The sequence below is a fragment of the Lissotriton vulgaris genome, chromosome 3_1 (assembly GCF_964263255.1).
Source record: "Lissotriton vulgaris chromosome 3_1, aLisVul1.2, whole genome shotgun sequence".
Classification (NCBI taxonomy): Eukaryota; Metazoa; Chordata; class Amphibia; order Caudata; family Salamandridae; genus Lissotriton; species Lissotriton vulgaris.
The window spans coordinates 38,508,922-38,536,763 of NC_141689.1; the positions used below are offsets into that span (position 1 = coordinate 38,508,922).

Sequence of the window (27,842 nt, forward strand, 5' to 3'; positions counted from 1 at the left end):
ATGGCTGCCATGATCTAAGATGGATGCCATGGGTAGATCAGAAATGTGTTTGTAACAGGAGTACTCTTGCTTGTTGCATAGCGAAAACACCAGGATATGCTAAATGGACCATTTGCGGTTCACTGATACCAAAATTATGTATTTACGACAATATTGAAAACACGGGTTCAAATCGTCACGGAACCTCAGACCCTCCTTTTGCCCTTACATAGGCAATTACTCAGTCTATGTCAGAGTCTAATTCTATGCTCATCCGGTCAGTGACATGCTGTTGTATCATCATCCTCTCTCGTGCCTTTTCTCCAAACACAGGTGGTTTTCTGCAACAGGTTGCAGCACAAAGACTGCACAAAGCTGGACCACACTGGATAATCAGGCAGCATGAGAATAGGAATACTAAGATGACACCAATGACCATCAGAACCTTCCATCCCCACGCTGATATCAGAGTCCAAAACCACTCCATAAAGGACCAGTTTCCCTGGTCTACGTGTATTGAGTCGGAAATCTTGTGTAGCTTAGAGATCGCCTCATAGACAGTTGGAGCATTATTGGGAATAAAAACACAGCAGCTCGATTGGATCATTCTGCATACCCCACCTCGATCTGCAAGTATCACGTCTAGAACCATACGGTTCTGCAACGTCATGAGTCTTTCCGCCTGAAGCTCAGCTGTCAAATTGCTAAGGGCACCAGCAGTTTCGGTAATAGTAGATTCAACTACCCGTGTTAGCTGACGTATGTTTCTACTATTGGCCATAGGCCCCCAGAACGGAAGCAAACCTTCGAAGAAGTCTCCAGCTTCCTGACCAGCGGTATCTTCCTTGCTGAAGACACCTCTTGCTACTCTGGTCTTGTGATAATCAAAAGAAGCAGTGTATGTCGGAGGCAACAATTGAGCAATATAACATGAACCTGAAAAGTCAGCAGGCAGCCATGTATACGCTCTGTCTTGACAGATGAAGTAGGTACCCCTAGCAGTAAGGAATGCAGGTGAAGAGTTAGACGGAAACACGTAAGTCTCAACGCACTCACTCCTCCCTAGCTGAGCTCTCGGATTTCTCCCATTCCCTTGCAAACAAACCTGACCTCGGTGAGGCACGACCCAGATTGGAGTTGAGCTTTTACGTTTGCTTTCTCCCAAACTAAGCCGATACTCTGTAGAGTTCCAACTCAAATATACTCGTAACTCATCTCTAGGGTAAGATGGAGTATTATTGACGTCCTTGATCATGTCAATAATTCCCTGAACTAAAGCTTTGTTGGCAGAGTTGTACTTAGTGGAACGTGGTGGACGCGGAGGATAGGTTTCAAGGGCATAAGCAAAAATGGTCTGAAGGGCCTGAAATGATCCATTATAGCTAAAAGGCAAAACTAGATAGGGAATGCCTTTATCCATAGTGTGGGGTATCAAGCCACACACCCAGCAGTTTGTAGTGTTAACTACCAGTTGGTGTTGATGCAAGAGCTGTACGAAAGTGTTGTTAATAAATTCTGAGCGTCGAGCTTGCTCATGTTCAGGAAACGAGTGAAAAGAATGCATAGAGGAAACAGTAGAAGTAGCAGGATCAAGGGGAGGTACTGTAGTTACCGGCATAAAAATCAAGTTCACACCAAAGACGATTCCACCCACCAACTTTATCAAAACAATTAAAAATGTAATAGCACATTGCATCAAAAAGCATTTGCTGTGTAAAATTCTGTAAAGTCTATTTCTGCGAACATAGATCACATTTTCTCGTTGCAGCGCAGGAAGCTCCATCTTCTACAATCCGCTCGCGACCACTGATGATGTGTACGTAGATGAAAATGCCTCTATCAGCCCTGGGAGTTCCCAGAACTAACAGAAAGATCGACCTTGTGTCTGACCCCCGCAGATTCAACTAGGCACACAGCCACGACCCTACGGCTACCCAGACGGCAAGGCAATTTTAAAACAACAAAACAATAGCAAACTTCCTGGCTGAAGGCAAAAGTGTTAAAATTCAAATGTTACAATAGGCAGTTTCCTGCTTTATTTGTCCATATTGCGAGACCGTAAATTGTATCTCAGTTTTGCAGGAGCTGTTTGGTCTGGAAACAGCGTATTTTCAGCAGAGGTTGCAATGTTCAAGTTCGCAGATGGCAAAATTTCTTCTGATGCAGAGGGCAAATGTTCAGAATTCAAAGGAACAATTTCAGGAGGAGAGCCAGAGTTCGATGTGTCGGTTATTAGTTCGGCATCGCTGAAAGGGATAAACCTGGGTGTCCGTTCAAACTCAAAGGCACCAATTCCCTTCTTAACCCAGTTATCGTAAGGAAGCGGCAGGGGCACACGTTTGACATGCGTCGTGTGGGTCCAGTTTTTGCGACCAGCCACACGAATAGCAGTTCTCGTCGTCAGCAATACTTGATAGGGGCCGATAAATCTGGGTTGAAGGTTTTTCGTCCTTGCAAAATTCCTGATGACAACGTTGTCCCCTGGTTTCAGCTGATGACCTGGACTCTCCGGTGGCTTTGGCAATGCATCGAAAACCTGTTGGTGAATAAGACTCAATTTAGCAGTCAAGTCGTAAAGGTAGTCAATCAACATTGGATATTCCAGAGAACAAAATTCTTTTGGCCTAGGCACTCCCCAAATATTAGCGGGACGTCCAAAGACTATTTCATAGGGACTAAGCCCTACTCTAGAATGTACAGTCGCTCTCGTTGATAACAAAGCTAAGGGTAATGCATCTGGCCAGGACAAACCCGTAGATGCCTGTATTTTAGCAAGTTTTAGTTTGAGGGTGCCATTGTAACCCTCAACTAAACCAGCAGACTGGGGATGGTTTGCACTGTGAAATTTTTGCTTGATCCCTAAACTGGCACACACACTCTGCATAACTTTCCCTACGAACTCACTTCCGTTATCTGACCATACAATCCGTGGCATTCCGTACCTAGGGAAGTATTCCTTGAGAAGAATTTTGGCAGTTGACAAGGCAGTATTGTCCTTCAGTGGATATGCTTCGATCCATCTGGAAAAAGCACAAACTACCACCAGGACGTATTTTAGATTGTTGCAGCGATCCATGTGAATGAAGTCTAACTGAATCACTTCAAAGGGGCAAGAAGGAGGAGCGAAGTGGCCAGCAGGTGTGGGGACTCCCTTGACAGGATTATGCATCAGGCATACCATACAATTCTTCACCACTCTCTCTGCACACTTACTAATCCCATCATTCTTCCAGACTGGAGCCAACATCTTACAAATCCCTTTGGAACTAATGTGTGCTACTCCATGTGCCATCGTAACCACTGCAAGCACGTACGCATCAGGCAACATCCAACGCTGTTGTTCCGACAAATCAATCCAACATCCACTCGAGTCCAATTTACCCGTACTCTCTTTCCATGCAAGCTTTTCCTCCTCAGTCGCCTCCTTCTGAATTTCTTTCACACTTTCCACTGTGTCCTCACACATTCCAGATTCAGAAATCCATCTTGCAGACGTAGCAACATACATCCTACTCATCATATTTCTAGCTGTCTGTTTAGCGGTCTCATCAGCAAAAGCATTCCCACGACCAACATCATCCGTGATTGCTTTATGAGCACTGCATTTCACAATCGCAACTTCAGTCGGCAAGGTTAGAGATTCCAACAAGTCGTTAACTAGCTGACCATGTTGAATCTTAGTCCCATGGGACGTAATGAAACCTCTTTCTTTCCACAAACGGCCAAAACTGTGGGCCACGCCAAACGCGTACTGACTATCTGTGAACACATTCACTCTCTTTCCCTTAGCTAAAACACACACTCTCGTTAGAGCGATCAATTCTGCAGCTTGGGCAGAATTCTGACTCACTCTTGCAGTCTCCACAATCGTTCTCAAAGTCGTTACTGCGTAGGCAGCAGTCACATCACCATTCTCCAATTTAAAACATGACCCATCAACATATAACGTGCCATCTGGATCTGACAACGGAGTGTCTTTTAAATCAATTCGTCCTTTTGTCTCTTCCTCGGTTCTGAAACAACAATCATGGGGCTCAGAATCACTCGACTCCTGATTAGTCGGCAACAATGTTGCTGGATTCAATACATTGCATCTTTTGATCTGTATATGACTTGCTAGTAGTGTCAGCTCGTAGCCAGATAATCTAGCACTGGTAAGGTGTTGCGTCTTTGTTCGGTTCATGAGTGTGTCCACAGCATGAGGAACCATGACCACTAGCATGTTATTCATCACCAAACCAGCAGATTGTCGAATGGAAGCCGCAGCTGCTGCTGTAGCTCTCAAACAACTAGGCAACGCCCTAGCTACTGGATCTAATGTTGATGAAAAATACGCACATGGGCGTTGTTTATCACCAAATCTCTGTGTCAGAACACTCAACGCGCAACCTTCTCTCTCGTGAACATAGAGCGTGAATGGCTTGCTGTAATCGGGTGTACCCAATACAGGAGCTGAACATAGTGCATTTCGTAACTCGGAAAAACTCTCCTGACATTCAGCGGACCATGGTACCGGACTCGGAACATTTTTCCCAGTCAAAGCTACCAATGGTTTTGCTAAAAGAGAAAAATTTGGGATCCACTGCCTACAGTAAGAGGTAATACCTAAAAAGGCACGTACTTCTCTCTGTGTGCGAGGAACATTCATCTGTGTAATTGCTTTTATTCTCTCTGGGGTCAACTTCCTTCCCTCCTTTGACAAGAGATGACCTAGGTAGGTCACTTCTTGGTAGCAGTATTGCATTTTGGAAGGTGACACCTTATGATTCAAATTAGACAAATGATGCAATAACGAAATTGTAGCTGCTTTGCAAGTTTCCTTGTCATCGGCAGCCACCAGAAGATCATCTACATACTGCACTAGGGCCGAACCAGGAGGAAGTACAAAGGAATCTAACTGACTTTTTAATGCCTGATTGTAAATGGATGGGCTCTCACAATAGCCTTGTGGAGCACGTTTAAACCTGAAGCTTCGACCTCCTAGAGAGAAGCCGAAAATATCTCTGCTTTCTTCGGCTATCGGAATGCTGAAAAAGGCATTCTTTAAGTCAATAACTGAAAACCATGTGGCTGTTGCAGGAATCAACGTTAACAATGCAGTAATGTCTGGAACTACAGGAAACTGCGGAACCACAATTTTATTAACCTCTCTGAGATCGATAACAAACCTATACACTGGAGGCTTTGAAGGATCAGTACGTTTCAAAATCGGTAATACAGGACTGTTACAGACATTTCCTCTAGTTTCCTCAACCACACCTTTCTTAATCAAATCTTGCACAATCAATAAAAGTGCACGTTCACCTTCACTCGAAATCTTGTATTGAGGAATTCGTGGAAATTTGACATTTGTTTTCAGCGTGACTACATATGGTGGTATTTCCAAAAGGCATACATCATTAGGACCAGTCGCCCAAAGAGTATCAGGGAGTGAACGCAGCTCGGGCGGGAGTGCATCCATGGATAAGTACATCGGAGAGGTGATTCTTTTACCCAACGTAAGCTGCACTCCTGACGGAGAACAGTACAATGTCGCATATAGGCGTTTTAACAAGTCTAAACCAAGCAGATTTTCATTACAACCTGTCGTCAAAATCAAAGGTGCTTTCAATTTACGGGGTCCAACAGAGATAGCCAAAGGACCAGATACGGGGTTGCAAACAGGGGCGCCTGAAAAACCTACAGAAACATTTGTTAAGCCGGACAAAGGTGCGCCAGGGAGTTTCGCATGAATGATAGAACTTTTTGCGGCACCAGTATCCAACAGAAACGGTTTGACTACACCTGATGTTGCTACCGCGACATAAGGCCCACTCTGATCCACTGGAACTGATACTACTCCCTCTCTTTGTCCATGGCTGTCCTAGTATTCAGTTTGTTGAAATCCCTCATCTACTTCACAATAGTCTTCAACATGGTACTGTTGAGATCTATTATGTTGGGCAGACTGTCCATTTCGCTGATCAAAGTGATTAGAAGGGCGGTCATTCGTTTGCGGAGGCATAGCACCTCGTCCTCGACCCCTAGAATTCTGCATGGAACCACCACGACCTCTCTGGGCTGCTGCAGCATTATTTTGCGCTAAGATCGGACATTCATTCTTATAATGACCCTCTTTCTTACAGTAGGCACACTGGTTCCACTGATATTGCGGCCTTGGTGAACCATAATCTGTCCTTTGATATGACCCTTGCTGTGTATTTGTCTGATTCATACGAGGAGGATATGCCTGTTGCAAAAGAACTTTAGTCTTTAAATCTTTCGTTTTCTTATCTGATTTTTCTTTCTCCTCTTTATGCCTATTTTCATAATACTGTGCAGTTGCAAGTATTTGCGCAGTCGTAGAGACAGCCCACGCACTTTCGGAATCTTTCAATTTATTGCAGAGCTCTGGTAGCAGATTGTGTACAAATTTATCAACGAATAGTCTCTGACCTCCTTCCGTGCTCATATCCTGACCACTATGATCTACGAAAGTCTCTTCGAACCTTGTGAAAAAGTCGGAGACACTTTCATCTTTCTTCTGCCTGCATGCGGACAACTTGTCCCAGTTAACGCGCAATGCTGGCATCAGAGTCTTCATTAAGTCAATTATTCTACCTGGAAGATTAGCAATTAGAGGTTCGGGTTTGGAACTACCTATTTGCTGACCGTCTGCTGCTATAATAGCTGCCCAATCACCACCTAGGGCAACTGGATGATTCTCTTTACGTATTTTGGCCCAAATTGGTTGCGGAACTACATTCCCAAATAACATGTCAATGTCCGCTAGATTCATCACACAAGCTTCAACTGTCTGCGCTAACTCCTTATAATATCCGGCAGGATTTTTACGCGGATCTGGCAAGGCCTGTTTCACTGCTAGCACTTCAGCTCGCTTCCACGGAATGTGTATCCACACTCTCTGGAATTGCGCCGGAGCGGCAACAACACCATTGATAGCATCAGCTTGTACAGCTTCGCGCCAAATTGGTGGAACCTCCCTCATTGGATATTGGCGATTCTGCTTAGTACTGCTCTTCTCTAATTCCCTAGGTGAGCGAAGTGATGGATCATTCCTATAACTTAAAATTATTTCCCTCGCTTCTTTTATATCTTGACCAACTATCATACCTGCAGCAAATTCTTTCTGAACACTAATTAATTCTTCTAAATTCGATTCAGAATCATCTTTTTCTAACTCCTCACGTAAAAGGGAGCACATCTCGTCGAACACATACCGTTGTGTTGGTTCTTTCCACTGCATAAATGTATCTAATACATCTCTAGTACTATATCTCCTACTCTTTGAAATCCATCTGAGAGCCGTGGAATCTAATATTCCCCGTTCCTCAGTACTTGGAAGCTGACTACGCCTCTGTACAGAGTCAGAAGTTGGAGTCTTAATTAAAGATTTATAGAAAGGAGACAGAATATTTGAGACAGAATCAGTGATTCTTCGACGAACAGAAAGCGGAGTCATAATACTGGCAGATGTAGAAAATACAGTAGCAGTTGGAACAGATAGACCAGAAACAGTAGGAGTATCAGGCAAGGTAGCTTGCGAAACAGCGGGTATAAGTGATACAGGTATAGGCAAAGAAACCGGCAACCCAGGAAGAGGGGGTGCCGAAGGAACATTCACATTGACTACTGGAGGTACAGGAGCTTGATTCAAGGGGGCAGGAGCAGGAATACCAGGTTGTCCAGCAATTGGCAATTGAACATTCGGTACAGGCGGGACCGTACCACCCTGTGCATACGGTGGAGGTGACTGTAACAAGTAAGACAACAGAGGGTCACTTTCGGGGTCCTCTACTATCTTAGCTGTACTCGATGGCAAGGCAGGATAGCACTTGTCTATTGCTAAATTACGCTCTCTAGTAGCCACCTCTATTGCCTTCTCAGACTCGTTGACTTGCAGCTGTTTAGCAGCTTGCTCTAAAGTCAACTCTTGCTCTTTCTGTTCTTTCTTTAACCTTTTAATTTCTCTCTGTTTAGATTCTTTTCGCCAATAACGGAAAGAATCAAACATTGCCGGCCGGGCTTTCTTCTTGAACAATTTCACTTCTAAATTGTCAAGGACCTCAGGTTCAAAACTACCATGCAGTGGCCAACTAAGCACACCGTCTTTTTCCGTGTATCGGACCCGCACCTCATTATAAGATATAGGACCCACACCGTGTTTACAATAAAGATCATATAGGGGAGTTCCGATCGGAGGAACCAGACACGAGTCCTCCAACCGGGAATCACTGTTGCAACCAAAACAAGACAACATACAATTTTTCCGACTTACCATTGTATAACCCGAAACACAGAACGAACAAAAACACAAACAGAAATGTGCACTCGAACAAAGAACTTAGGCCTACCAAAAGCGAACCAATGTATCGATACCCAAAACTGAACCAATAGATTATCGTAACCAGAATAACCAGTGATAATCTTACGAAACCAAACCAAACCAAGAACCAAAAGGATTTTAACAACCCCTACGAAGTAACCAACTAGCAACCACTAAATACTTAACAGAGGCACTGAAGACGTCACCAAGGAGAAACCCGTCTCGTCTCGCCGTACTAAGGACTGCACCTCGGGTCCAAGACAGGGCGACGGTCAAGACAACGGACCACTGCAGCCGTCCTGAACGGGAATCCTCGTGGAAGAGAACGTCGGGCCACTTTTGCGATATACCGGGATCGATGAAGTGGGGCGCCTCCCTCAGGAATCTTCACACGAAGCTTCTCGAACTCTTCAGGCTTTTGGACCGGTACCGAATGACGTCGCCCCACGTTGGGCGCCAATTGGAGTTCTGGACTTTTTGGTTCCGTCCAGAGGTGTCAGGGATAACACCCGAAGACCCCTGAGTTCTACCTGTCTCGGTGCACAAATAAACAGAAACACGGGCTTCTCGATGGTGGCGTCAAAGACCAAAGGTTTATTACTGCAGGGACACAGAAGTCACAGAAACTACACACGGGCAGTGTCTAGGAGCCTGTTCCATTTATACAAGAAGGGTTGCTCCTTATATACGAAATATTGGCCTTCAGGCAAATTCTTCACATGTTAGTACATTCCCAAACCTTTGTGTCCTAAACAATAAATATTTGGCGTTGCACAGGAATCGTCGATAATATCTGATGTTAAACATTACGAAGAGAGGTTCCCACTATTCCATCACAATCCCATGTCAACATTTCATTCAAGAGCCGGACCTCCTCATCGTAAATTTCGTTACCTCCCCCCAATAAAGGCCCAGAAAGAAAGGAGCGGAGCCAGGTGCAGAAGATAGAAAAGCAGGATAAGAGATGTTTGTGGGTCGTAAATGGGCAAGGCTACCAGCTTCGGCCGCCTAATCATGATCAGGCCAACGAACACAAGAACCAGTATAGCAGGACTGGCCTCAGGCAGAGGAGGCAGCCTTTGTCGAGTCATGCAGCCACAGCGTGTTCTGATCTAAGGTGCACGTGTCACTAGAGAGGTGAATCTCCGGCTAAGCCTACGTGTCCTTAATCGAAATGAAGTAATCAGAGGTCATTGCGTATCCATTGTCTATGTGAGGGCAAGAAACACAAAATGGCTGCCATGATCTAAGATGGATGCCATGGGTAGATCAGAAATGTGTTTGTAACAGGAGTACTCTTGCTTGTTGCATAGCGAAAACACCAGGATATGCTAAATGGACCATTTGCGGTTCACTGATACCAAAATTATGTATTTACGACAATATTGAAAACACGGGTTCAAATCGTCACGGAACCTCAGCCCTGATGAGCAATCATAAACGAGGTGGGTGTAAAACCTAGAGCCATAACATAATGTGCAAGTCCACCGATGCACTGAGTGGAAAAGCCGCAGACCGAACTCCAAATCCCCAAAATCAGGCTGTGTGTGGCCCTGGACTGGGCCTTGATTTTTGTGCTCGGTGTAATGAGCAGTCAGCGGCCAGGCTGGGTCCCGGCGCCAGGCCCAGGCGCCCTGCCACGGGTGCTATGGAGATGGCGTGTTTGCCTCCGAGGCCTGCGGGATGAGATATCCATTTTCCGCCTGACAAACACCTCGGTGAACGCACAGAAACGGAAGATGGTTCAATAGACAGGGTGTTTTCTCTCCCTCTGTCTCTGCACAATGGCCGCATTCTGTGCACTGTCAGAGGAAGGCACTTTGGGAGGGGGTGGGGGTTTCTTACCTGGGTAACAGCACCGGGGCACGGAGCCCTGAGACTCAGGAGCCAGGGAGCTGCCGTGGACGCCAGTGCACCCCTCAGTGAGAAGCTTAGCTGCAACCCAGAGGTGGGATTTTACCTATGACAGCGCTGCTGCACGAATTTCATCATTACGACCATCAGGAGCGAGTGTGACAGATGAGCACACTGTGCGGATGACAACAGTTTTGATATCACACGTTCAGCCTCTTAATCCTGTTCTTTTCATTGTGTGCAGCTTGGTTCACTGCTAATGCCTTACGCATAGGGCCTTAACTCATAAATGCCTCTAAGGTTAAATGTCATGAAGGTCAGTCAGTTAGTCAAAGAACACTTTATTTTGGCCATATGGCCATAAAAGCACATAAAATAATACAAATACATTTTATATAACAATAAAGAAACAGATGTTAGAATAAAATGTCATCATAAAACTAAATGTTCGTTGGGGCTATATTAAAAGTGTGCAAGTCCAGATTGTACCAGGTTTTCTGGCTCAGCATTCCTCTCGACAGTTCTTAGAACTAAGATAGTGCAGACAATATTCAACAGTGGATGTGTATTCTACATCACAACGAGAGGGGTTGCAATATCCCACGTTATTAATGAATGCCATTGCATTAGTGTGTATAAAACTCAAATCAATTGATACATAAAAAAGCTTTTAGCTTTACCTGATAGCCCAGAGGCATATATTAAAAAACACATTAAAACAATTGAGATGTAAAACGTTTAGAAGAGAAAACAACCCAAAAGAAAATAATTTTCGGAAAAATATTCAAGCAGTAAAAATATGCAGGCATAACATAGCGGCATATTTGGTGAGCAATGGGAGCTAAGGATGTTCTGTATTCTTTTTGCCCCGCGCGAATACACCACATCGCATAAAGAAACCTGGAAATAGCAAACACAAATAGTCTGTCTGTTTCGTATTTGAGGATCCTAAAGACCTCAATATGGTGTCTAATCCCCAAATTTCTGCAGAGCTGGAACCCCACTTGGACCTTGGCCTACTATAGGAGGGGCAGAAGAAAAGAACATGTAGTTCTGTTTCTTCAAATGTATCACACCCTGGGCAATCTAGTTTGAGCGCTCCCTGCTAGTTATTGGTAAATGCTCGAAGCTGGAGCGCCCCATGTCTAAATTGGAGGAACAGTTTCTTTGCCAAGAGTGGTTGGATACTGTCAAGTGCCAACTCAAACTTGTATTTCTGTTTGAATCCAGAAATCTGGAGGTCAAGCTACTTGATTTGGTCCTCTGGCATAATTCGGCCAATTTATATTCTATGTAGGAGACAAGTAAAGCCTTTTGGGGAATTATGGGGGATATCTATTCGGGTGTTGACCACATGTTTGCCCTCCCTAGTGCCTGGAAAGAATTCCTGATATGGACTAACCATGGTAAATTCCCTGCGCCCAGGGGGGTCATGACATTCTTCAATTCCTCTCCGTAGTTGACTAACTCTGATGTGTTCCAGAGGCGACGCCAATATAGAAGTGGTCTAGAGGCGACTACATCAGCTATGGGACGAATTCCCAAGTCCATCCTGAGAGGTATTAGTGGAGTGCTCTTAGGGAGGCCAAGCAATTGCCTGAGAAATAGATTCTCTGTCTTGGTTAGCGGAGTTGGTAGGCAGTGACCCCATAGTGAAGCTCCCCTAGCCTGTATTTTGTAAATTTCTGCTGGTGGACCCATAACTTCTGAGAGCAATTTTTGAGTATTTTTAAGATGCCCCCTGTAGACTGAATCAATTCAAAATTAGCTTTCCTTACTTGTGTCCCCCAGTCCATCTTATTGTTAAGTGTAATCCCCAGATAATCAAAGATGGACACCCTCTCTAAGGCCCTGCCATCTAATGAGGGTGTGGGCAATTGGTGGCATTAGCATTGAAAGCCATGTATTTTGTTTTTTGGAGATTAATCTCCAGTCCCCTTTTCCTGCAAAAAGCACTGAATTCCTCAAGTACCCACTGCATACCCAGGGGCGATTTAGAGAGTAGCTGCGTATCGTTCGCAAACATAAGTGCTGGAATTTTGCGGTTTGCCTTCCTCGTTGCGTCTATGTCTTTCCCTGCTAGTAAGGTTTCAATTAAACCATTTAAAAATAGGGAGAACAGTGTCGGGGCCAAGACACATCCCTGTCTCACCCCTTCCTCTATGGGAAAGAGAGCGGTCAATTCACCTTTTTTACCATATCCTATTCTCGCATAATTGTCTTGGTGCAGACATGTCAGCTGGTGGCAAAGATAATCTGGTACTCCAGTATCAAGGAGTATGCCCCATAGCTGATCATGCTGGACCATGTCAATTGTGGATTTAAGATCCACAAATGTGAGATAGAGGCTGCCACCTTCTATAACCACAATTCTACCATGGATCTGTTGCAATCTAAAGATCTGGTCGATAGTCAAGGTATTGCCCCTCAATCCTGCTTGTAAAAGTGTTAATACATTGTTCTCTTCTATCCCGGATTGCAGACGGCCCAGAAGCACACAAGCAAATAAATTTGGGTTTCATCTATGAGGCTTATTGGGCAACAGTTTGCTGGGTTGAGTGGTGTACCCTTTTTATAAAAAGGAATAATTTCTGCCCCTGCCTAGGTTGGGGGCAATGCCTTATAGAATTAAAAAATAAAATTACCTGGTCTCGATTACCTCGATACATCTATTCGTAGGCACTGATGTATTTATCATCAACAAGTTTTCAACACATGTCAATTTAAAAAATTGTTGCTTTCAGAATGTTCAAGTTTTGACACCATACAAAACATTTCAAAATTGTACACAATTTTTCACAAAATAATCTATACACCAAAAAGTGCAACAAAATTAATTATAAACAATTCCTTGCAATTAAAATATTCATTGCTGCATGTTGGACTTGGCCTTCTCCCCTGAAATTTTTTGCTTTTGAGCCCCTTGACTAGGATGTCTCCCCCATGTTAGTAAACATGTATAGGCCATGTGTGGTGGGAGTTACCTTGTTTTAAGAGAGAGCAGTAGAGATGTGATGTGCAGAGACAGAGCTGGGACAGGAATGTGAGGGGACCTGCTGCAAGGGTATACCGCCACTTGGGGCTGTGTGCTGGACCCTGCACCCATCTAAAACCCCTCGTCTGGCTTGTAAAGCCCCACTTCAGGAGTTCAGGCTGCCGTGTGGGAGGAGTGCCACGCTGCAGTGGGGATGGTGAAAGCCTACCACCCTGCTTTGATGATGCCCCCACTACCTGCTGACCTGGCCCAGTAGTGCTACTGCTCTGTCCCCCGATCCCCTGAGGAAGGAGGGCCCCCCTAGGTCCCTGGAGCTGCCGGGACCCTGCGCTACGCAAGCGCTGCGCCAAGAAGCGCTGAGAAGGGAAGGAGTGTTGTGTACTGGACCCCCCAGGAGGTGAGAATAGTTACCCTGGGACCCCTGGATGTGTTACTGGGACTGTCCCCCCCCCTTGCCCTGTGTGCCTGGAAGCGCTGGCCTGCAGAAGACTGCTTGTGTCCCCAGAGTGCTGTGACCAAGACTGCCCTGCGTATTGCCTGCCAAGCGCTATAATCTGGAAAGCGCTGTGCTGCAGAAGCGCTGTATGGGGAGGATTGTACCCCCAAGGAGCTGTGCTGTGAGGAGCTGCCTGTTAAGCGCTATAACTTCAAAGCGCTGGAGAAGTGCTGCTGGCCCTTTGAGCCCCAGTGCCCTAAAAGCTGTGTGGCCCGAGAGAGGAGCTGAGCGCCGTGAATAGCGCTGTGGGTGCCTACCCCATGTGTTCGCGCCCTTTTGCGGAGTGAATAGCGCCGCGAGAGCCCACCCCACGTGTAGGTGCACTTATGGCGTGTTTAAAATAACTACCAGAAGGGTGCCTGGCCTACCGCAAAGGGAGTAGCCCCGGAGTTGCCCTGTGAGTGGGGCCCTATTCAAAATGTGTGAGGGGGTGGAGAGGGCAACGGGGCACAGAGTCGGTGTCTGCCCCCACCCCCATGACTTGGAACATTAGAGACCTTGGATGGTAAACATACCCTGAACTGGACAACAGCCTGAAGTGCGAACTGGTGTAGTCTGGTTGTCAATGCTGTGCCCCTGGGTCCCCCAAGGAATCATTAAAAGCCCAAGAGCTAGGGCCAGGACTTAGGTTAATGCTGGGTTGATGTTCAGGCCGATGGTTTCGCGCCCAGTGTGCTTATGGCCTAGTGTTAATGCCCCTGTTAATGGTGGGTATCCCCATGCGTTATACTGCTGAGGCCGACTGCCCCTCTAGGGAAGTGTTAGTCGCCCGAAAAGATATTTAGGGTTGCCCTAATGAAATGTTTATTCCTGCCCAGTGACCAGGTTATAGGAAATGTTTGATTGGTTGTGACCGGTTATTACCGTTACTGATGCCAATGTATATTGATGTTTCACGCCTGCTAAGTGATCCTACGCTGATTCCAGGTGGTTATACAAATAAGGTTGTGGGCCCCTGCGGATGTTATTTACCTGCCTAAGTGAGCCTAATGTACGCACTCGTGAGGTGCGCAGTGTGTTGGATGCCCAGGGTATTGCTCAGGAATAATGCGCCAGTGCTGATATGCTGATGGTTAAATGCCTAATGTCACAGCGTAATGTGTATGCCTAAGGTTCTATTGCATACAAGGTGCCTACTACCCTGATGAGATGGTCATCTCCCTGGCCTAAGGTGATGAGACCGATATCTAATGTTGATGTGCCAGTTTACTGCAGGTGTCCTGCCCCTGTGCTGGCCTGACGTGTCATTCCAGGCCCCGGTTTACATCCCATGTTTATGAGAAAACCTGCTGCTTTATTACACGTGCTCCTGTCTGTTCATATATGCTGTGATGCCATGAAGTTCTTCCTTTACAGGGGTCGGGTTGGAGTTTTAGTGCACGATGTGTACTTATGCTAATATTGAATTTTGCGATTTCAGCCTACTACTAAGGATTAGAGCCTGAGTTGGCCCCGCAATTGTGACCCCAGGTTTAATGACAATGAAAACATTCTTCTTTATTTTCAACTATGGACTTACAGACTCAGCCCTTACTTCCCATGTAAATAATCCCCCCTTGATACACTTGGCTCTGGTGCCAGTTGGCGCCATGTTATGATACCACTGTTGATGCATTTTTGCCTTGCAGGTTGGAGATATACTAAACTTCTTAATTTTTCAACTCAAACTGGTGTCCTGCCTCTTTTGTGGTGTGCCTGGTGTGTTGACTGTGGGCACTGCGTGAGTGCTTCACATGTCCTCCGAAGTTTGGCCTGCCCGCTTGGTTCCATGCTACCCCCTTGGAGATTTGGGTAACCCCATTTCCTACACTGCAGTACACCAGTGCTGTTTAACCAAACAGTCCAATCTCTAGTAATCAGTGTATTTAGGGACTGTTCTCACAAGGGACAATCTTTTCTTTAAATGAGAATTATGGCTGTAGTGTACGTGTCCACCATTCCGTTGTTCTATTGGCCCTTTGTGGATATATATGAAAGTTCATAAAAAAGCTGACGCGTTTCCAAACCCGTTAATGATTTTCTGGGTTTTTCATCAGGGCTGGACTGGGTACCTGTTGAGTAATGCAGAAGTAACAATTAAGTATGTTTACCTTCTTCTTCATTCTGTCTAACCTTGTCTTGATAGATTCCATAATTACCTTTGTCTGACATGGACACACTGTATCTTGATTCTTGATGTTTTTCCACAACACCCAATAATCTTAAATGGGGAAAGGAGACCAACCATTTGTCTCAGGTTGCTGTTAGGTTAAACAGCACTGGTGTACTGCAGCAATGAATATTTTAATTGCAAGGAATTGTTTATAAATAATTTTGTTGTACTTTTTGGTGTATAGATTATTTTGTGAAAAATTGTGTACAATTTTGAAATGTTTTGTATGGTGTCAAAACTTGGACATTATAAAAGCAACAATTGTTTAAATTGACATGTGTTGAAAACTTTTTTATGATAAATAGGTTAGTGCCTACGAATAGATGTATCGAGGTGCATAGTCTGCTTTGAATAAAGAGCAGCCTTTAAATAATCGAGACCAGGTAATTGTTTTTGTAATTGATTAAGTTATCCTACCTGGTCACGTCAGGACAAGACCCCCTTTGGTTACTATGCCTTATAGAATGGCATTAAATAATGACCATAAGTAGGGTGCACAGACTACTTGTTCAGATCGGAATAGATCGCCAGGGATCCTAACCAGCCCAGGTGCTTTTCCTAAAGGTAAGTTACCCAGAGCCACTGTGATCTTCTGCATTGTACAAGGGGGAGCGTTTGAATTTGGGGGATTTACTTCTAGAGTAGGTAATACTTCCCTAACATCTTCAGCTTCTTCTACAGACCTCGAATATAAGGTTTCAAAGTAAGATCCCCGGACTTTGTCCCCCAAATTTGGTCAAATAGCTGACTGACCTTCAGATTTCCCTGTCTTGACTAGATTGCAGAAGGCTCGCATATCATGGTTGTCTAAAGCTATTTTTGTTGCTTCCCAATAATCAATTTCCCAATTGGTTTTTGTTCCAGCTGTGATTTTTTATATTTTACCCTGGCTTCCTGTATTCATGGTTTGTCATTTGTTTTAATTGAAATTAGTAAAGCCTGCTTGGTTTCCCTGCATGATTTATTATACCATGGATGCTTGGGTTTGGAATTCCGCCTGATCTTATTGCTATTATAAAAAAAATGGTGCCAATGTAGATGCAAATCCTGGTGTTTTTTTTCCATCGTCAATTGCAATGCTGAGCCACAACTAGTTGCTGACAATCGAAACACAACTTCTAAAAAGGGGGAAATTTGTTGGTACAAAGTAGCCACTTTGTCCATTGATTGTGCAAAAAAAACCAGTGTACCCTCCTCCCTCCTTCAGTCAATACTAGATTTGAGGTGGGGTGTGAAGATGTGCTTTGGAGGTCCTTAGCTTAGGGAAAGACTATTTCTAGGGCTAGCGGGATGTGATCGCTTTCATGATGGGAGCTAACTGTGAAGTCCATAGTCTTATACCATAATCGGACATCTACCAAGTTATAATCTATTATAGATGCCTTTCCCGGCCTATAAAAAGTAAAATTTCCAGGGCTATCAGAGGGGAATCGGCAGTTGCAGGCCATTAGTGAGTGACTAAGTATAACTACATTAATCTGTAATACTAAAGGGGTCCATGCCTGTGTTGACTGGATGTTAGTTTCTGGTATTGACCAAACTGAGTCTTCCTTACTTGTAATAGTTGTAGTGATGCCATTCAGAGGCTCGAATTGACAGTTAAAATCTCCACGTATGAGTACGTAGCAATTCTCTGGTGTACTGTGGAGAAATGTAGTGAGGCAGTCAAGCGTCTGAGAGGTGTATCCCTGACTCACTGGTCGAGAATAAACATTGATTATTGCAATCTTCAGGGAGTTACAGAAAGAAAGAAGAATGCACAGGTTTTCAGGGGAAGAAGTCGCTAAGCTTTTAACATTCCATCCCAAATGAACACCAACCCAAGTACATAGACCCCCCAAAGGTCTCCCCCTAGCCCCATGAATGGCTTGAATACAATATGTAATGTAGCCCAGTCAAAATAGTTCTGTCCTTGACCATGTTTCCTGGAACAGGCATAGCTCGTGCTTGTCTAAAAAATCTCCCCAATCTGGAAAGTCCAGTTTCAAGCTAAGGCCTGCTATGTTCCAGGATAAGAGCCAAGTATTTTGTGGTTCATCTGTATTAACTAACGAGGTCTGGGGGGTACGACTTTCCTGTAATGGAACTTTCTGTATCTCCTTAACATTTTTCTCTGGCCCTCCCCCTAGACTACGTTCAATTCATATTACTCAGTGGGCTAAGAGTATGGGTTGCGGCGATAGCCTCACAGGTCTTCGCTAAGGCTTTTTTCCCTCCTTCGTCCCTCCATTCGTTGGGAGAGCAACTTGCTGTATGTTTCCGCGTTTATCCTTGTTATTATTAATGGGCCTTTTATTGGTGGAGTTTAGTCAATCTACCAGGTCCAAAGAGCTAAATCTGTTATTAACAGCGATGTTATACACCATTGTTTTTTGGCAATCCCAATTTAACGTGGCACCATTCTGATCACTTGATCCCCAGTTCTTAAATATGGTGCCCTCTTTGTCTGGCATAGGTCTAGAATCTAGATGGATAGAAATATCCCATAGGCAGAGAGAATACCCCCTAACTTCCTTGAGTAGCCCCAATCCAAAATGTGTTGGACCATCCGGATAGCTCTGAAGTTGATCACAAAACAATCCCCGGGTATATCCTTTTGTCTCCGCCCCAATCAGCTTACCATGCGTGTGAATAAAATTTCGCTTTGTTCTTGGTAGGGGAGAGTTCTATATTTTTTTAACCAATAAATGGTTTTGTTTCTGAGTTCAGAGTGTGTCTTCCCTCGGCCTATATCCAGCTCTGGTACACCAGCTAGAATGACGACATAGGGAATGGATGCTGGGGGCGGATCTATACAAGGAAGTAAGGATTTTGTTTCCCTTGGTTTAGAGTGTGAAGTGGTCCTGGTGTAAACATCATGATTATTTTGGGTTTGTGGTTTGTTGGATGGGCCTGATGTTATTGCTGTATGCCTACTGACATGTATGATATCGGGGTGATGGAGTTAAAATGGCCGCATTTGTCATCTTGTGCAGCGCTTGATTCTGCCGTTTGGTCATTCTTAGCGCTGTAAAAGAAAGCTGCTGTGACTGTCTCAAATCCTCACCTTTTCAAACTTAGCAGTCAGACAAAATGCTGAGCCAGCACTGAAGGATTCATATCCGTGACCTGCCCGTGAACTCACAGATATTTGCAGTCATTCATAATGTTAACCCACTGCGCAATCTTCCCAACTGACTAACGGGAAGCGTATCAAATAATTATTATTACAAACGAGAGCATACCATTGTAGTGGCATACCCTGCACCAGAAGGCATTATGTTCATGTCTCTGATCTGACAATGGCACATGACTATATTTAGTTATACACATAGGAGTTTTACCCTGCACGTGTCTTGTAACTATCACAGCGGACTGGTCTATAGACCCTGACACACCGGGTTATACAAGGTACTAACGTTATGGCTCTACATTTCTGCTTCAGGTCGCTCGGGAGTCTTCCTGGCTGTACAAAAAGACACTCCGGCATTTAATAGTTCCCTCCATTGAGGAGGCTGCCAGACAGATGAAAATGCGCTGATTGCACTTTTGTAGTGAAAAATAGTACAATGGAAGCCCCACTTGTGTACAACCAAATCTCCGGCGTAAGAGACCTTTTTATGCACTAGGGGGCATATTTACAAGCCCCGTGCGACGCATTTGTGCCGCCGTTGCGTCACTTTTGTCACACAGCGGTGGCGTAAATCATGCATAACGTTGTGACTTATTTACAATGTGACGCATCAAGGCACATGTGTCACGTTGTAAAGCACTGCCCCAGGTTTCATGTGGGCGTTCCGTCACAGGGTGGGTGTTCTGTTGCAGGAAATCCCAGTAAAACTGACACAGTGAAATCTACAAGACTTCACTGAGTCAGTTTTACGACGCTGCTGCGTCAAACCTGTGTTACTCCTGTTCGAAGCTTGCGATATGACTCCAGCAATGCGCCGCCCTCACGCCATAAAATGCGACACGCATCTGCCCATCCTTGCGCCACGATGCACCGCATTGTAAATGCGACGCATCCGTGGTGGTGCAAAGGGAGAATTGTGTGTCACATTTGTTCTGGCGCATCCCTGCTGATTTGCAGAGATGTGCCAGACATTGGAAATATGCCCCTAGGCTGTAAACTCTAACTACCTACTGGTGACAGCCAGCAGGTAATACATATATATATATGTTCACTTGGCATTATAAAAATCAAAAATGTAACAGACAGTTTTATGCATGTGAACAAGGGCTTGTAGTTATGCATTTTCCGCAAATGACTTCTAACCTGGATTAAAAGATCTGTTATCCAATCTGGTGGTCCGTCTCCCGTTTAGCGCTTCGCCGAACTGCATGGTTGGAAGTGGCGTGTTTGGAGTTCTTTGTGGATATATATATATATATATATTTATATATATATATCACACATCTTTTGCAACTCATGTGAGATGTATGGAAAAAATGTTCTCAGAGTTTTTATTAGAAAAAAGCAGGATGAGATGAAACTGTTTACATCGAAAATGACCCCAAGGTTCTTAACCTTGGTGGCAGGGCGTGGGCATTCCCCGGCGTCAATTGGCCAACAGGACTTATTCCAAAGGGGCAGGCCCGGGTCGAATTCCATCACCTCCGTTTTGTCTGTATTCATTTTCAGGAAGCCATGGTTCATCCAGGTCATAATCTCAGTGAGACAGACTTGGAACCTGGCTGCTGTGTTCTCAGGCTGATTGGTAATAATCAATGTGTGAGTAATAGCAAAAAGCCTACCATCACACATTTCTGACCAGGGTGAGGCTATCACCCAGGACAGGAAAGGCCCAAAACACATGGATGAAAAGTCCCTCCTTGCACGTGTCATTTGAGAAGGCCACTTTAGGGTCAGGGCTAGCTCCCATATTTGAACCTAGGTCGACAGGTACCCAGGGGGACCCACGAATTCCAGATATTTTGGAAACCTTGAAAGCTGTTTTATGAATTTGATTCTTGGAACACAAAAGCTTTGCTGAGCAGGTGCAACAAACCTGGGGCCATATTATGGAAAGTGCCGTGGGGGGGGGGGGGGGGGGGGGGGGGCAGCAGGCATGTGTGCCACTTTGCGTGCCCCCAAGGAACTTTGGTACAACTTTCTGCGTCCCTTTCTGTATTAAAGATATCGTTGGCACCCATATAGCGCCAGCGATATCACCAGAATGTTCTCCCCCATTTCCATGGGGGCCTGGCTCATACACATAATGTATTTGCCTTGCCCCCATGCAAATGAGGGAATGTCTTTGCCTCTGTATCCAGGCCATATTATAGACCTGTAAAGGTAAAGAAGCTGTCAGGAGGCGCACTGATGGCAGCCGTCTGGAGGGGCAAAGGGGTTCCTATGGACCCCCTCAGACATACCCTTGCAGGGAGGTGGAGTCATTCACTGCACCCGCCTGCGAGGGGATCTTCCTCCCCTCTTAAAAGTGCAGACAGGTTGCCACCTGCACAGTGAAACACCGAGCGGCAGCCTCCAAGCTGCACCATTTTTCACTTGCATGCACTACCCCAGGGCAGCGCCACTGTGCAGCTGCCCTGAGGGCAGAGCATTCTATGTAATGCCATGCACTTTCCCTATGGACCCTATCACATTTAATGCGTTTTAAGGTGCACTGTGGTGCAAACAGGGAAAGTGCAACTTTTGTGTAATAAGGACCCTGGGGCCTGCTCGCAAAGTGTGGTGCATAAAGTGGACCTGTCACAAAGTTGTCTCCAATAAAGTTGCAGAGATTCTCGCCTGTCTGGCGGGGATCTCTTAGGCAGTCGAGCGTCCAACAGAAAAGTGGAGACCACGGCCTCTGCAGACTGTGTAGGCAGCACACCAGAGAGGGAATACCCTCCAAGGTATTGAACCAAAGCAGCGATCAAACACATAATACAATTTTATTCACTGCACAACCAAATTAATAATTACCATGGAAGTAAATTACCTTTAACGCATCTTGATTTGCAAAGTAAGTGGCTCCTCCGAGGCACATTGGTAACCACATGTCAAAGAATTGTGCAGCCATGTGGCTCAGTGGCAGGTAACTGACATGAATCTCACTTTCTTGCAGGCCAGAACATTTGCTAAAGGTTTTCACCAACCATGTGATCTGCACAGCACAAAAACAGGAGATAAATAAATTATAGAACTGACAAATTAGTGAGAATACAAAATTAAAGCTTTCAAATGTTAATTCCTAATTCCCAACACAACGTGATAAGGTTTTTTTTATTTATTTGCGAATACTGGCATTGACAGCTGTGCATTCCAACAGCAAACCTTTAACTGTTAACACAGCAAGCAGTCTTCTGGAATGGTGAAAGGCGGTGCTTACTTTGAGCCGGTGGTTTCCGGGTCTCCGGAACTGCACTTATTTCTCAACACCGGCGCTTGTGACAGTCTGTCACAAGGTGGCACTGTCTTGCTAATTTAGAGATGTCCACAACAACTGCAAATTATTAATGCAATATGCATTAAAGTGATTAATACCTGCCTCCCAAGCCATTCTCATTGCTTTGAGGGCCTGGATTATTCTGAATTGTTACACTTGTTAGAGTGTGATGCTTTGTAGTTGTGTCGGTACTGTCACTGACGAGAGCCCTGGCACTTATATGTTTACCAATTAAGCACAGAGAGCTCATCACTTCCATACATCTCTCTCAATCTCTAAACCCCTCTCTTTTTTACTGTTTCTTGCTCTTCCTTTTCTATCTCTTTCCATCTCTCTCGCTCTCTCTCATTCTTCGGTCTCTAATCGCCATGTTCCAGTATGCCACTGTCGCAGGGATTCCGTGCTCATACAGAACTGTGCACATAGAGACTTGGAACTTCAGTGAATTAGGGTGTGCCAAAACTCACCTTAGTACCCAAAATCCCCTACCAGACTAGCTACAGTGTCTCATTGGTTATCACAAACCTCCCAATGCTTAGACAAACCAGAACATGGACTTATTACACCTCAGGCAACGTGGAACACATGAACACTCTTTCGTTATACAATCATTTCAATCTAGAACAAGGAGTAAAAGAGGACACGTGCATATTTGAAATGTTTATTCACTAATGCAGTGTTCTGAAACGCAGTATCTTAGCTAGTACAAGCAAACATATTATAAGAAACAAAGTAATCAGCATAGTTACTAGTCCATAGAACACAAATGGTGAAAGCATGGTATTATGCTAAAACGAATAGGTTTCTAAAAAAAACTAATTCTCACCCTCCCTAGCTAGTATATTTTATTATATCTAAGAAGGTCTCTTTGGATTTTAGCAGGGCGGCCTCATACCTCAAGATCCTAGTGGTAAGGGATCACATCATCTTTCATCAGCTCTCTGCATGCGAAGCACCATCAAGTGTGTTTGTATGCTCTTGTGCAAAGCAATATAAAACGCGCCTAAAGCCAGAACTTGGCCGCAGCTGCATGTATGTTATGTCTCGGAACTTGCGAAGATCAGACCTCACAACAACCACTGTGTTGAGATATCCTTGAAGGTTTCTGCGCTCACTGTACAGACACAGCTCTCCAAGCAAGGCTGATATCAGAGCAACAACATATTATTCTTGCATGAAAACATTCTACTAGGCTCAAAGCTAAAGCAGCAGCTATGTGTTGTGTGCAAAAGCAGCAGAAAGGTAAAATGGTGTTTAAACTCCTAAAAAGCTCATGCTAACTTAACACAGCATACAGGCTTATATATCTATATGACACCACAACTGCCAAGACCCCAACCTGAGTTTCCTTATCGACAACTTTTGTATGTCTGTGAATGTGGATCAGTATCTGCCTGCTATTTTCAGACCTCTCCTAACCCGAGTCTGAAGGTTGAGTTTAGACAATGTAGGACAGTTCTTCACAAGGCCACCATCCACATCAGACAAATGTATCAGATGAGCACAAACCACAACCCTCCACTGACCTCCCTGGTAGAGATGTCACTGTCCAACCGACTTTGCCAAACCCCCTCAAAACAACCAATGGTAAGGCTCAGCACAGCTGGAGTTCTCAGTCATACTCCCCTAACTTTCTCCAGCTGTCATGTTGACGTATACTCCATGATGGAATATTTGGGGGCTTATTTACAAGCGACTTGCGCCACCCGTATGTCACTTTTCCCATGTTAAAAACTATGCAAAAGTGGCACAAGGTTTTGTAAATAAGCTCTGTAGGGTTTTTTGCGGACAGACCCATTCCTTTCCTCAACAGGAAAATAATGAACTTTGTTATTTATTTTCATTCTCATATAGCGTAATATGTGTTAATTTATAGTACTGCAAATGACCTTGAATTACTTTTGGATGGTTTCTGCAACTTAAGGACCAAGTTGGGCCTTAAAACAGACCCTAACAAGTCCTTTAATATGAATATTTCCGCAAAAACTAAAAAACGAACACATTCTAAATAGAAAGGGCTAGGATAGTAAAAGTGTCAAACTTTACGGCTCTGGGTTTTCCCCTTCATTCACATTTAAGTTGGAATTTTCTACTAACACCTAGGGCATGTCAGTGTCAGAGAGCTATTGAATACTTTTGTTAGCTTTACTCGGGGCACAAATTTGTGAAGGAGATTGTGAGCATATACACCAGTAAGAGCGTTCCTATAGCGAACTATGGAAATGTGATGTGGGGTTCAAGGACGCGAAGGAATCACAATAGGCGTAAAATATATTTCCATTTAGGCTGTCTCCGATGCCTCATCATCTTTTATGTGTCGCTGTGATGTTGGGTCGGTCCCCTTCGAGGACAAAACTAAACTCATCCCCCTGTTATGGGGGATAAGGTATAGAGTATCCCGGAAGCAAACTTCTTGAGGGAGGTTTTTTCTGATTGCCTCTCTTTGGATAATGCCTTCGCCATCCCATGGGTAAACTGTGTGAAAGGCACACGGAGGCCCGAATTTACAATATTTTTCCGTAGGGCAGCGCCACAAGCCTTCTTGCTGCGCTGCCCTACGTCACAAGAAAAGGAAAGAAAGCTGTATCAATCAGAATCGGTGCAATCCTGTCCTTTCTTCCTGTGCTGGCGCTTAACTGGCTGCCATGCACCAACGCCGGCACAGTCGCACCATGGTGCAAGGGTTTCTGCGTTGTAGGGAGGATTGTTTTTTGTGCAGGAAGGGAAAGCTTCCTGCTTAAAATCAATCAATGGAGACGATTTCCTCTTTCTGTGCTGTGCATTAATGCCACTTGACCCCCTCCAAACTTTATACGCTAGTTCTCTCAGACTCAAACATCTTTTGGAGCTGCAGTAATGTGGAGGGAGACTTACCCTATGTGCTATCTGAATGCGCTGAATAACTTAGACCTCGCGTCTATAGCATTGAGTATTCGACCCCCTCAAATATCTCATTGCCGAGACTGGGAAGGTCGTATATTATGGGACGTACTAATCTCAATCAGTCTTAAAGATATTCTATTTCAACGGAAAGATATCTCCAAACTCTCTACCCATGCTTGGCGGGAATGGGTCCATTTCACCAGGGGAAGGGGTGACTTCTCCTTAAACACCTACCTAAATACTCCTGTGAAGAAAAACTAAAATAATTTGGTTGAAACGAGACTCCTAACATAACAGGTAAATTTGTAAAGCGCATGTATCACCCAAAGGGTCTGAAGGCGCTCAATAACAGATGTACATTGTTACCCAACTCAATGGTATTCATTTTATCGACCTCAGATGGACCCGCCGGGACTAGAACCTGTGACAATGAGGTTGAACACAGGCCCCTGTAGTGGATGCATTAGTCCACTGTGCTACCAGACCTAGATCCTACACACGTCATCATCATAGATACCACCTTCCACTTCCAAACACCTCTCTCCTCCCCTCCATCCTCCCCCACCTACTACCCTCTCCTCCTCTACTACCTCTCCTTCTCTCTACAACTTATCTTTCTTCTGTATCTCCACTGTCCCATCTCTCTCAACTTTGCTCCTTACCATAATATTATGTTGGGGTATTCACAAAACAACGTACCCCTACCACAACCCCACAGCTCCTCAATTACCTCCAGTAAGGAGGATTCTGTGACATCACAAAATGTTGAGACAATATGCTTCCTTGAAACCACATCTCTTTTTACAAACTGGAATGTACCCAATGCCATTCATTGTACCCCAATATGCAATGTTTTCATTCTGTATTGTTTGCTCTTTATAAAATCTCAATATAAATAACGAAATTAAAAAAAGACTGCAGAGCAAGTTTTATGAGAGTGATGAAGAAAAACCTTGTGAGCAAGACAACTCGGACACTCAAGTTTGCGTCTCTCTACTGGAATCCTTCACAGCAGGGGTTTTCACTCCTAATGCCAAGTAAGGCTGGGTGTTGAACTCCGCTCCGCTAGTGGGGTTTGCGAAGTTTTTTCCACTTCGGGCTCCGATTGGAGTGTGAAATTTGGCAAAAAACTCCGCCTTCCGCGTAGTGTGGCGGAGTTTACCGGTGCCGGCCACCAGCCCACCCCTACTGCCAAGACTGTGACACAACAGTCCCTTTCTCACCTCTTAGGACTTCACCCAGGGAGTGAAGGTGCACGGCTGCCGAACGGCAGCAGGTCACTTACACATTTGAGGAAGCAGCATTTGTTTTCCCACCATCAAAATATCTAATATTGCACGCACTAGATTCTGCACCTAGGGGGAATTTTCTGATTCTTGGCTTCTATCGATACACCTGGTGGATGTTCATTTTCTTTTGTACCTTCCCAAGTAAAGGGCTTTTAGACAAACCTGTGCCCATGCCGGGCCTGCCTTTGTGCTCCCTATATAAACATTTTATGCATTTCTAGTTTCGAGACTGAAGAATTCTTTCTGCGCAAGTGTAAAAAAAGGGTTGGACTTGCATAGGCTTTGGAGGAAATGACCAAGGTTGGTTCTCCCTAGTCCTGGAAAAGATTTTTGGGTCGGCCGAGACTCCAAGGGGCATATGTACAAAGGGAGTGCGCTACTAAAACGCCACTTTTTTCAACGTTCTGGTGGCGCAATGTCCTGCACCATATTTCCATATTTCCGAAGTGGTGTTAAACCAATGGGGCGTGCAATGGGTGTTGCTGTGGGCGTTCCACCGCAACACCCATTGCTTTGTGACGCTGCCCCCTATTGACAAGGAGGTGTAAATCTGAGGCAGCGCCAAAAACTAAAGCCGCTGAAAAGGAGTCGCTAGATTGGTGCAACGAGGAGAAATAATTGTATTTCTCCTCGTTTTTGCTTTTTTATGCGCGCTGCGTTCTGCAGCAGATATAGAAAGAGGAAAACGCCAATAATGAGTATTTTTGTGCAGGAAGGTGTCCCTTCCTGCACACAAACAATCATTAAATAATGGGGATTTGCTACTTTGATGTATGTTGCAGAATGCAGCTCGTATAGAAGTAGCAAATTGCCATTATAGATTGCTTATGTGCTGGAAGGTGCACTTTCCTGTACACAAACAATCATCCCTGCAACGCGTGCCCCCACTGGCTCTATGGCGTAAGGGTGTCTGAGTTGGCGCCAGGCAGCTATTTTTAGCGCCAGCATTAGGGAAACACAGGGGTGTGGCGTATTCTTGTAAATACAGTGCATCCCACCATTTTGGAAATGGCGCAGCACTGCAAAATTTGCCACCACGTCATGCCATTTCGTTGTACATATGTCCCTATATGCGAAGTGTTTTTGTGGTCACTAACTCTGAAATGTGTAAATATTTGAGGCTCTTTGAAAGCAGAAACGCAAGGTACAGTATATTTCTGATTCGCAGCGTGCACTTTACAACTTATTGTAATTTGGAAGTAGAAGTCAACCGGAAGCGGACAGCTGCTACAAACAATGTAACTGCAAGTGTTCTGTAAACGCTGGGACGAGGTCAGCTGATCCTCGCAGGCCTCGAGGCCTGCATTCGCACACAGAACCTGTAAATATCTTACCATAGGCTGACTTCATCTGGAGCCAGGGAGGATGTGAGCTGCTGTATATAGTGCCATCCTTTGCAAGCACCAGGACACCCTTTGGTAATTGTGGGCTCTTTCAAACTAATAAATACATATTTAAATACATTAAATAAATAGCAGGATCAAATGAAGCAGGAAC

At 44.8% G+C, this 27,842-nt stretch overlaps 1 protein-coding gene across 1 annotated transcript in view; it reads right to left on the reverse strand.

Annotated features, from left to right (window-relative positions):
- The window catches only part of LOC147725884 (long-chain-fatty-acid--CoA ligase ACSBG2-like), a 428,421-nt gene that overhangs the window by 241,360 nt on the left and 159,219 nt on the right, over nt 1-27,842 (reverse strand). Inside the window, exon 7 of the mRNA XM_086960024.1 lies at nt 21,727-21,891. Within this exon, the coding sequence (XP_086816150.1) occupies nt 21,727-21,891 (165 nt within the window). The remainder of the gene's footprint in view (nt 1-21,726; nt 21,892-27,842) is intronic.